The sequence below is a fragment of the Austrofundulus limnaeus genome, unplaced genomic scaffold (genome assembly GCF_001266775.1).
Source record: "Austrofundulus limnaeus strain Quisiro unplaced genomic scaffold, Austrofundulus_limnaeus-1.0 Scaffold69, whole genome shotgun sequence".
Lineage (NCBI taxonomy): Eukaryota > Metazoa > Chordata > Actinopteri > Cyprinodontiformes > Rivulidae > Austrofundulus > Austrofundulus limnaeus.
In genome coordinates this window covers 1,055,877-1,068,028 of record NW_013952471.1, presented here as the reverse complement: position 1 = coordinate 1,068,028, position 12,152 = coordinate 1,055,877, and the positions used below count along the sequence as shown (strand labels likewise).

The following is a 12,152-nucleotide window of genomic DNA, read 5'->3' as shown; positions in this document are numbered from 1 at the left end:
ATCACTCCTAACTTGTGTTCCAGTGGGTGGTGGGAGTCAAAACGCAAATATTGGTCTGTGTGGGTGGGCTTAAATGATGATCAGTCACATGGAGGCAGTGCTTAAAAGCCTGAATTTTGCCTGAAACTCTGACTGAAGAAGTCTCTTGGAGGAGAGACGAAACGTTTCATTAGAGAAGAACCCGTCCAGAAGACCTATACTATTTTTTTCTTTTTGAAGATTGAAGAAGCGCTGAAGACACTGTTTATCTACAACAGTCTCATGAAAAGAATGATCAGGTTTATCCACAATGTTCTTGATTTCCAGAGGTTCCACAGTTGTCCACAGAACAGAACCAGCCTTCTTTATTCGGTTGTTTAGCCTTTTTAGGTCCCTGACAACCAGTATATTATCAAGGTAAAATGCTGCAAGCTAGTCTTTAACCTGAGCTTTACCTGAAAATCAGATTAAAAATTTCAGTACGTATTTTTTTTTTTTTACCTTTTAACGTTACATGACATTATGGGTCAGAGTTTTTGTATTTCAGTTCATTATTCATGAAGTGAGCCTATCATTGAGTACAAATCACCTTTCTATTCACAGGTAAAGAAACAGCCCAAAAAATAAAGTGTGCAATAAAGTAGGCTAAATAAATTTGTCCTTTCTAGCCACAGTCTAACTAAAGTAGTGTGGCCTAACTTTTAGGAAAAAATCAGTTTGAGTAAAATTGTAGTAGTTATCAGTCCTAGCCCAGCTAAAGCAATATGATCATCCTCCATGTTTATTAGTAGTCTTTGTGAGCATACGTTTATTATTTTATTTATGTTTATCTAGATCCGGTAACACAGTATTGGATTGAAAAAAACAAAATAAATCTACATTATTTATTTCTGTCTTCTCACTGTTTGTTGTGCATCCACTACTTATCAACTTCTAACTCGCTGGGGTGTCTCGCTGCCTGTGCCTGGTCTCGATCCTGGATATCCCGATCTCTGGTCGGGAAACTCGTCTTTACTATAACATGGGACAAAGAAATGTTCATCTGTTAGAGTTAATATTGTTTCGTTAGAAGAGCTGAAACCGTGTCTCACAGAACAGTTGCACCTCGGCGCGCTGTCGAGAGGAGTTTGGTCACACGAACAAAGTTGGACATATCTGTTWGATAACGAAGCTCTGAACACAAACTTATAGTGAGTTAGATTTTAGATACCAATGTCTCTGGTAGCTCAGAGAGAAGTGTGGAGGACAGGGTTTGTTCACTCAGGACAGGAACTGCAGGCTGACTGGTGTTTATCCTGCAGACTGCTGCACCGACATCAGAAAGACCCGCCTGCTCTGATTGGATAAACTAAGGCTACGTTCACACTGCAGGCAAATCCGACCCAAATCCGATTTTTTTTGCTCCATCTGACCCATATCCGATTATTTTATGACAGTCTGAACGAGACAAATCCGATTTTTTCACATCCGACCCAGGCTGTTTCAGTATGTGGTTTTAAATCAGATATATATCTGATGTTTTCAAAGTGACTGCAGTGTGAACGCTCATGTCACATTCATCTGACTTTTTCATCAGGAGGAGGTGAAGGATCGATAAGACACTAACCTGAAGTTTCGCTGTTTAAATCTGTAGCTCCGTGTGTTTACAGCTCCAAAACACAAGTCCAGTTGCTTCATCTTTTTACTTTTAATTTTCCATGTAGATAGTATGACAATAATGGTCCAGCCTGGGTCGCGGAGAGTATCGATCCTAAAGCTCGATACTCGGTCTATACTTTTTTCCAGCTCGTAGTTTCGTTAAAAAAAAGCTTCACTGGATCATCCCGGTCAGAGGCAGGTTCAGATATAAACACTGAAGCAGGTCAGATAATTATTTAATCGGCTCTGATTAAACAACAACTTCCGATTCGATGTGTAATATGTAGCATCCATGCTAGCTCTGTAAACAAACAAGCCGGCTGATGAGACGTCACGTCTTTCACTGCGCATGCGTGTCACATCAGTGCTGTGTAGCGTTCACACAGGGGTCTGATACAGGTCACATTTAAAATGTAATGTGAACGTTCACACAAAAAGATCGGATTTTTTCAAAAAATCAGAACTGAGCATTAAATGGTAAATGGTACTGAACTTATAGAGCGCTTTTCAAGTCCCTCCGGACCCCAAAGCGCTTTACACTAACAGACATTCACCCATTCACACTCACATTCACACATTGATGATGGCAAACTACACTGTAGCCACAGCTGCCCTGGGGCACACTGACAGAGGTGGGGCTGCCARGCATCGGCGCCACCGGACCCTCTGACCACCATCAGTAGGCAAGGTGGGTGAAGTGTCTTGCCCAAGGACACAACGACTGAGACGGCTGGACGGGGGATCGAACCAGTGACCTTCTGGTTCCAGGACAACTCCCCTAACCACTCGGCCACAGCCGCCCCTAAGACCTGCAGTGTGAACGTAGCCTAAGCTGTGGGGTTTGTTTGATTTGTTGAACACAACGTCTGCATCAGACTGAGCGGCTTGAGACCACAACAGAAAACGAGCAGGTTTCTCTTTTCCTCATTTTTTAAAAATACCAAAAATACAGACATGGGCGAAATGACGTCGGTTATCGTCATAAATGTCTATATCGGTTATTTTTCGGTTTATCGCCCAGTCCTAATCTAGCTTTCTTTGAAATATTTGCATTCTTTTTAGTGAGATGCTTGTTAATATAAACACTTGTGCCTCTCAGATTTCTTCCTTGCTTCAGCAAATCAATGAAGTTGCAACATAGATCTGCATAGAAAACCAGGCACAGTATTTAATTATTAACCTTTCATTGAACTGAGTTGGTATTAATATAACATATAAAATTATGACAATAAGTTCATTGTGGGACTACTTGGGGTTACCTTCATCCACACAACATGTGGTTCCTGTCCATCGTTGATCGTTGTCATATTCAGATGTTTATGAGGACCACCACGTCTTTATTCATTATTCATCCATACTCTGTTTAGGTTTTGGAACAGAAAATTGTGTCGTGCCTATAACTGCTTAGGATGTCTTATTTGCACGTTCCCCTCTGATGTGTAACTTGTTTTTTTTTGAAGACATTTTGCACAATTGTGTCAGTCGATGATCTATGTTTCCAAAGAATGAATCGGTCTTGAATTAAAATGTTTTGTTTTTAGTGGAACTTATTAATTACTTTGGTTTTCAGGAGTCTTTTTGTCCTGACTTCTCATGAACAATGATAGAAATGTGAGTGCTTACTAATAATCTTAGTGTTTTTGTTGTCCCTGCAGACAGTGGAGCATGGATTCCCCCACCAGCCCAGCGCTCTGGGCTACAGTCCCTCTCTGCATCTGCTGGCTATAGGAACCCGCTCCGGAGCCATCAAACTGTATCTTTCACTCAAACATTTCTGCTTTGGAGGAATCTGTGTGTTAGGTTTGAACTTGAGGCTGACTGTTCTGATGAATTGTGACACAGTTAAACACTCATGGGGTTGATTGATTTTATTTTCCCATGCTCCTGTTTGGTGCAGTCTGGTGCAGCCCGTCCCATTTTAGCCTTCCACACAGTTAAGCTCATTGACAGTGTGCTGGGACCAGCCCGTGCACATTCACTACACTGAGGATAAACAAAACAAAGGTTTAGATAATGGTGTGGTTGTGTCTGATTAGACTGATCCTTGTCTACAATGGTTTTGATTGTTCCTTCATAAAGCAGTGTGAGGGTTTAGATAAAGAACCATCTGTTAGTGGATGCTAGGAGTTAAAGGACAGAGTTGGTCTGATGTTTTTCTGCACATTACACGTCATTTGGCATAATTAGGTCTAAGCATAGCAGAAGATGTGGTGGGTAAGATATGTATGGTATGGATAAAGAACCCAGATCAACCGGAGCCTTCTAAGTGGGCCCATTGCTTTCCCCAAAAAGACATTGAGCTTTAATCAAATCTTTGTGTTTCTCAGATGAAGGACACAAGCTTAAAGGGATCCACGATTAGTTGTAACTAGGGATGCAAACAATTAATCAATTTACGATTATTTGTCGATTAATGGTTTATTAGATTAAAGTTTCTTCCATTCGATTTGAATTGAAAACATCCGTTTAAACTTTATTTCAATGTAGTTTTGATTTCATCCAGCAGAGCTGCTGCTCTACCACGGCCAGTTGAACTGAGCAGCAGAAAGCCGTCTGTGGGTGGGACCACAAACGCGTGAGTCTTATTTAGTTTTATTTGTGACACAACAATAATAATGGATCATACCAAACCCGAAGGAAAAGTACTGAAGGCTGTACTGGACTATCCAGCAGTATGATGCTTAAAACAAGAGAGAATGACGACAGAACGGTAAGCTAGCTGTGGCTAACGTTAGCTTCCTCTCGTTGAGTTTAACTCCGTGTGAAAGAACAAAACAAAAAAGTTAGACGCTAAAAAATGAAGTTAATCTAATCTGTGTGACGCTAAATTGCCTTAAATGTATTAGCTTGGTGTTAGCGCGATCAACACGCTAAACTGAGGTCCTCCATCCATATTGTCAGCTGCAGGCTGAGACATTTTTGTGTTCCCCTCTCTGTCATGTGGATGGAGGACCTCAGTGATGAGAGGAGAATGTGTAGCACTGAGCTAATACATAGTATATGGTGATAGCGTTGGGGCTAACGCTAAAGCTAACAGGCTAAGCTGAGGTTCTTCTTCCATGAAGCAGCTCTGTTGTCCTCCATCCATATTTTCAGWTCCAGGCTGAGTCATTTCTACCTTSTCCTCTCTGTCAACGCTCTCTGGTTTCATTTAAAAGAGTCGATCATCAGATATTGTCCAAGATTAACCTTCAGGGTGGATATAGCTCGCTAGCAGCCTCGCACCGAGGACCTATCCACGTCATCATTTACCCAGAATGCTTTGTGTGGAAATAAAATGGCTCCATCCATGTAYTATYTTTTTAAACTTTTAGTTTAAAAATGATAAAAACMGAACAGCCCACAGTATTTTTACAGTCTTTATTTTACAGTTAAACTATATGTTTATTAAATAAAGTCTGTTACAACTAATCATGGATCCCTTTAAGCCTGGTTTATACTTTGAGGCGCATATCTTGTTCCCCTGGCTGAGTGACAAAAAAATTGCGTAACTTCCGTCAGCTCTCCCACTGCTATCCCCGGGTGACAGCTATCTTGTACATTGCCCCCAGTCAGCACTGGGAGATGTGGACCTTGCGTTTCGGAGCGTGTGATTGGGTAGAATTTTGTAGGTGTGATTGATCATGAGTAATACCGCAACCCTCCAGCAGCAGCGCTGAGGAGCAGGACTCTGATCTGCTCTGCCTTCTGCGTGTTGTTTGTTTAAAATGTTTTTTTTTTCCTGAAGCTAGTTGTTTAAAGAGCTAGAAGAGCAGCTGATTTGATCCTATTGAACATGAGCACACAGCTAATTTTCAGAATTTCACATCTCTTTTTCCATCACCACTGTTAACATAAAAAAGTTTTTCACCATAGTCTCTTCTTCACCCAACACAACGCTGATCATTGAGTGTTAAAAAATTAAACGAAACACAATATCCAGCCATCTTTATTGCTGTTTATGTACTTATGAGCTGTGGGAGGGCAGAGGGAGGATCTATGATCATTTATATTCCACCGCGTCTTTAGTTCATTTATACTCGATAAGGAAAAAGACATATAAAACTACGCAATCTCCAACTCGCTATCTCATGTCTACTGAAGTATAATCCATGCTTTAGAAACACTGTTTTGAGCTTCTTGGGATCCATAAAGGGTTCCCCATGAATTCTTTGCTTTTGACTGCTCAGAGCCGGACAGTGGCCAAAGTAATGCAAAGAGGTTTCTAATTCAATGCCACAGGCATCAAACAAACCATTGTCATGGTGTCCCATTACCAGTTTGTGGCTGTTGTGCCCAGTTAGGACTCCAACTAGTGTACATAATGTTTTTCTTCCTAATAGAGACTCAAATGATATATCCAAACAGGCATTTTTTGTCATTGTGTATTGCTTTGCATTGTTTGTACCAGGGCTGAGCAGTATATGTGGTAGACGTAGAAACAGTATGAAGTTGGCCTACGGTAGAAATGTACCCTCTACCGTCCTGTCGTCATTGCATCATCGCACCTGTGTGAACAGGGCTGCAGTGCAGAGACAACTGAGCAGGAGTTCGAAATATAATGAAGAAATTCTAGCGTTTTAAAACACATATAGAGAGGATAAATCCTCAAAATATCCTCCTCCTGCTGTAGAAATGTTACGTCGTGTCGCTGAATCATTTCCTCCCTCCGTCCGTCCCTCTCACTGCACGTCACGCAGAGTGAAGCTTTAACAACTGTAGTTTTTCACATCCCATTGTCGGAGAAAAAAATGTTTTATGTATTGTTACCCATAGAGATGATAAAAAGATGTGGACGTTCGTTCAGTCATAAATCCATCTTGCTAAAGTAAAGTCAGCTTCTGCTCTGATGATGATGATGAAGATGATGAAGATGAGCGCGCAGCAGCTCATTGATTGGCAGGCTGATATTAAAGCAGAAACGTTTGGTTTAATTTAGATTACAGTTTTCTGCAAAAAAATGCTCTAAAAATTACATTATCTTAACTTTTTATAATTTTCTACTGCGATAAATACCGTTACCGTGAAGGGGTTCAATTTATACCGTGATATGGATTTGAGGTCATACCGCCCAGCCCTAGTTTGTACTTAACACAAAGTTTGATACTTCTTTGTTGAAACATTTCATCTCTTCTCCAACAGACTTCTTCAGTCTGATGCTGCGTTCACACCAACTGCGATTTCAGCATCAGGAGCAGCAGGTTTACATACAAAGTCTATGGTGGAGGCGCTTCAAGCAACGTCGGGAAGTGCTGCCACGCCTCAAGCGCGATTAGAGCAGCGCGATTTGAATGATTTGAACGATCTGAGCGTTCGACGTGCTTGATGCTCAAATCGCTGAAGTTAGAAAATCTGAACTTTTGCAGCTCGACGCGCCGCGTCAACCAATCAGAGAGACTCCACTGTGTGACGTAGCGACATATTTCTCGATGGGACAGTTTACTGAAAGATGTCCACTAACCTGAAACAGATGGAGAGGAGCTCTTTAGCTGAAATCGAGTGCCTGCAGTCGGTGTCCTGACAGGAGATACATTCCTGCTCACCATTATTGGCACCCCTTCATGATTTGCATAGCTGAGTGAATATCTTCAGAAATAAATGGAAATGTTCAAAACTTATATCAACAGGATCTTTCAATTTCAGGTCCAAAGTAATTTAACAAAGAAAATTACCATTTCAACATAAATATTTTAATTCCAAAGGACTAAACAGAAAACCAGCATGTGCACTAATATTAACACCCCTCTTAATATTTGGTTGCGCAGCCTTTGGCAGCAATGACAGCCTCCAAATGTTTCTTATATTCATCTATAAGCTTCTTGCACTTCTCGGGTGGCATTTTCTCCCACACTTCTTTTGCAATATGCTCAAGCTCTTGTAAATTTGCAGGGTTCCTTTTGCCAATGGCAGATTTCAGCTCCACCCAAAGACTTTCAATTGGATTGAGATCAGGACTCATTGCTGGCCATTTTAAAACAGTCCATTTTTTCCCTTTCAACCAGGCCTGTGTGCTTTTGGAGGTGTGCTTTGGGTCGTTGTCTTGCTGGAGGACCCAGGATCTTCGCCGCAAACCAAGTTTCCTTACACTGGGCAAGACYTTTCGCTCTAGAATTGCTTGATAATCTTCTGATTTCATGATGCCTGTGATARYGTCAAGGCCTCCAGTACCAGATGCTGCAAAGCAGCCCCACAGCATTATGGATCCTCCACCATGCTTGACTGTTGGTATGGTGCTCTTTTCTTTAAAGGATTCATTGCGCCGTCTGTAAACATATCGTCTGTGTGAATTACTGAAAAYCTCCACTTTTGTTTCATCCGTCCATAAAACGTTGTCCCAGAAGGATTGAGGTTTGTCCAGGTTCTCTTTTGCAAAGATCAAACATTCTTTTTTGTGTCTTTTCTTCAGCAATGGAGTCTTCCTTGGCCTCCGCCCATAAAGCCCCACTTTGTTTAGTGTGCGGCYTATGGTACTTGTTGAAACAATCACACCAGACTGCTCCAGGTTGGTCTTTAGGTCCTTAGATGTTAGACGGGGTGTTTTTTCTACCATTCGCACCAACCGTCGAAGACTTCTGTCATCAATTTTTCTCTTCCCCCCACGTCCAGGGAGGTTCTTGACCGTTCCATGCCTGGAAAACTTCTTAATAACATTACACACTGTTGAAACAGGGATACCAAGGTCTTTCGAGATAGCTTTATACTCTTTGGAGGTCTTGTGCTTGCAAATAATGGCATTTCTGATGTCCTCAGACAACTCCTTTGTCTTTACCATTGCCACATGTGGAGATGAACTAACAGGTGGCTTTTAAAGCACCAACATGATCATTCATTGGTTAATTCATGTCACGTGTGGAGGCAGTCCATCACAAGTGATCTTTATGTGTGATTTGCAACAGGTGAGCCAAATTGGGTTTTCATATTTATTTGCAGCAAAGGGTGTCAATTCCATTGGCATGGTAAAAATTATGTTTTTCTTTGTTTTCCTCATAAAGTTTATCTTTTTAAATGTTTTTGATCATTTGCTGTTTTGCATCAAGCACAAGCTATCAGCAGTAAAATGTTGTTTCACTTGATGAATTTCCTTCAGTAAATATTCCATTATATGTACTTAAACTTCATGGGTGCCAACAATGGTGAGCAGGACTGTATCTGCACCAATGCGTGGCAGCGGCTCATCAGACTGGACTCGGGACAAAAATAGTCCTGAAAGCGAGCTGTGAGCCTCTCCCGCAGCTCCTGGGTGATGAAACTCAGAATGTCTCTGAATTATCTGGTGAATTAATTATGAATTAATTATCTGATGAACGTGACATGCTCTTGCTCTCTGTAAATAAAGCAAAGCCACTTCCTCGTCCGACATTAAACAGAGCCCGACAGAGGAGGGAGGGGCGGGGAGGCTGTTGCCGTGCAGCGCTTCAAGAGCTGTCCTGCGTCTGACCTCAAAGTGCACAAGCTTCAAACTTCAGCGTTGGCTGCGATTTTGAAGCTGAAATTGCGTTCGGTGTGAACGCAGCATGAGGAGTTACAGGAAAGGTCAGCATTAAGTGTATCTATATAAAATTATATAAGTTAAATTAATTGGTGCCGTCCAGTCTTTTCTTAACTGGTCCTCAGATATGGAGCTCCAGGTGTGGAGTTCATGGGACTGCATGATGAGAATGCTGCTGTAACACAAGTGCACTTCATGCCTCACCAGGTACAGTAACACAGCACACCTTCCTGCTGCTACGTTGTGGCGCTAAAGTTTTCTGATCTTCTTTAATGATTGGCTGATGCTTCTCTTTAGGTTGAGATGGTAACTTTGCTGGATGACAACAGTCTGCACATGTGGACTCTTAGAGCCCACAAGGGACTGTCGGAGCTTCTAGAGATCGGACGCTTCATGCTTACTGGACCACCGGGGTAAAACACATTTTAGATCAGGATTTATTATGACCCTCACATGTGTAGCGGGGATCATATTGTTTTTGTACTGTTTATTTTTATTTATTTATATTTTCTCCGGAGATTTTTGGTCAACCGTAGCACAAAAACGGCTGCACCAATCAGCATGAAATTAGTCAGGACTGTAGATGAGTCTGACCTACACTGCGCCAGCCAACAGTTTTATGATAGACCCCATATTTGAGGAGGGGGCTCCTTTCAAAGAGGGGGTGTCAGAACATGCAAAATTGCTTATAACTCAGAAACTATTAAACAAAGGAGCTTCAGATTTTTTTTGTTGTTTAGCTCTGATGAAGCTCTATCCATCAGGCCCACCAATCAGTGCCCCCCCACGAACCCCCAACTCATCTGAAAAAGGGGTGTATGGACTTACAAAAAGGTTATAACTCAAAAACTATTAAACATAGGAGCTTCAGATTTCTTTTGTTGTTTAGATCTGATGAGGGGCTATCCATCACGTCAACAATTGGAGTTCATCTTTCACAGAATTAATTATTTTTTGCTGTGACTTCCACACTTATCACTGAATTTATCGCGCGATCTGCTTCCTGCACGTCTGTTGGAGCGGAGGTGGTGTAAACTGGACTTGAAACGCAAAGCTGCGACCTGCGCAGCGCAGCTGAGTGGAGCCGTAACGCATGTAATGCAAATTAGGAGTAACTATTCAACATCGGAGCTTCAAACTTTTCACTTTTTTGCTGTTGTTTAGCTCTGTAAGGCTATCCATCGGGCCCACCAATGAGCTCCCTTTCCAAACCTCCACACAAACAAATCCGTTCTGATGACTTCTGAGTTATGTTCATCAGTGCTTTGCATATGTACGGGGGTCATGTGCAGTATCTAGTTTTTACAGGTTTTGTTCCTTACAAAGTTCTTTACTACAAACTATAGACATGGACTCATTATTTTACTAAAGATTGTTTATTTAAGACAACGTTAATGTTTGTTTAATATCTTCTGTTCTTTGAAGGATTTTTCTGAAAAGGCTGTATTCCTTCTCCTTGTCTATCTTCAGTCTCATCCAAAACTTTTGTACTAAAACGCTCATCATAACTTGTTCTTTTCAGTGCCCCCCCGAGTGTGACCCGAGTGACTGCAGTGCTGGCCCACTCTTCAGGAGAGCTGCTGTTGTTGGGGACAGAAGGAGGACATGTCTTTGTTGTTGAAGTGCCAGGATTCAGAGAGTTGGAAGAGAGGAACATCAGCCTGGACCAGGTCTCCAACAGGTGACTAACTGGATAACAAAGAACATATCCGGTGCATTTGAGGAAATGATTTAGTAGGAACCACCTAAACTGCTTTCGCTGTCCCTAAACTGAGATTGCTTCAGCATTAGGAATGGGTATCATTTAGATTTTATTGATACTACTACTCTTATCTGCATGGCTTATCAATACGGTGTTTTAACAGTCCTGGTATTGATGCTTTTGGTTAATGGTATGGGAAATGCTCGGTGCAGCAGTCTGCAGGATAAACACCGGTCAGCCTTCAGCTCCTGTCCTGAGTGAACAAACCCCGTCCTCCACACTTCTCTCTGAGCTACCAGAGACGTTGGTATCTAAAATCTGACACACTATAAGTGTTCACAGCGTCGTTAACTAACAGATATGTCCAACTTTGCTCGTGTGACCAAATTCCTCTCCTCGACAGCGCTTAACGGGAGCGTGCCGAGGTGCACGCAGGCTGAGTTCTGAGAGCCGCTGCTCTTCCAAAATATTAACTCAGATGAACACTTTGCTCCAGTACATAAAAGACGAGTCTCCGCTCAGCGTTAGGCACCCCCTCCCACCCCGCAGAAACAAAACAAAAAAAAAAGAAAAAAAACTGCTATGTTTTCTTTGTAGTTTATTTTTGTAGCTTATCTTACATTTAGAACCAAACTGTGACTGAACTGCTCTGTGATTCAATAAATGATCAAATATGAAGAATAAATAGTATTAAATGATTACATGAGCTCTCTAAATAATATAATCTTTTTGAAAGAAATAGTTATTTTAATAGAGAAATCAGTCAGTCTAACAAATAAAACATGTAAAGTTATTTTGTGAAGTACAAAAGACATATTTGGTATATTTTAAAAAATATAAAGTTATAGTACGTACATACATAACGTGTTTGCACTGAAAAGTTATGGAGATGGTTAAATACTTGTATGACTGTATCTGACTCAAATCTTGCCAAAAATGTTTATTACATATATAAAAAACATTAAAATGACAAATATAAACTATAGAAAAGCTGTTCAAAATCTAAACTGTGACCTTTGATTAAAAACATGGACACACTGTGGCCACAATTATAATCCACATTATCAGAAATCAAACTCCTGACTTAGCCGGGAGGTGAAGTTGAAGAGGAAGGCCAGCAGTCAGTGTCGTATTTAAGAGCCATTTTATCAGACCCCTCTCTCACTCCATACCTTTTTTTTTCTACCGCTGTTGACAAACTGCTTAGCACAATGTGAGCTCGGCTTGACTCTAAATACATGAGGCACACTTATTTAACTTTCTCAGCAAAAAACACAAAATAACACAAAAGTCATAACACAAAAGTGTTATGACTATACTACACTGTGTGTGTGTGTGTGTGTGTGTGTGTGTGTGTGTGTGTGT

General features: G+C 41.2%; 1 protein-coding gene across 1 annotated transcript in view; it reads left to right on the top strand.

Moving 5' to 3' along the window:
- llgl2 (LLGL scribble cell polarity complex component 2) overlaps window positions 1-12,152 on the top strand; it is a gene marked incomplete in the record, with an annotated part of 122,361 nt that overhangs the window by 39,643 nt on the left and 70,566 nt on the right. The window contains 4 exon segments of the mRNA XM_014010453.1: window positions 3,273-3,370; window positions 9,211-9,292; window positions 9,383-9,498; window positions 10,608-10,766. Of these exon segments, the coding sequence (XP_013865907.1) occupies window positions 3,273-3,370; window positions 9,211-9,292; window positions 9,383-9,498; window positions 10,608-10,766 (455 nt within the window).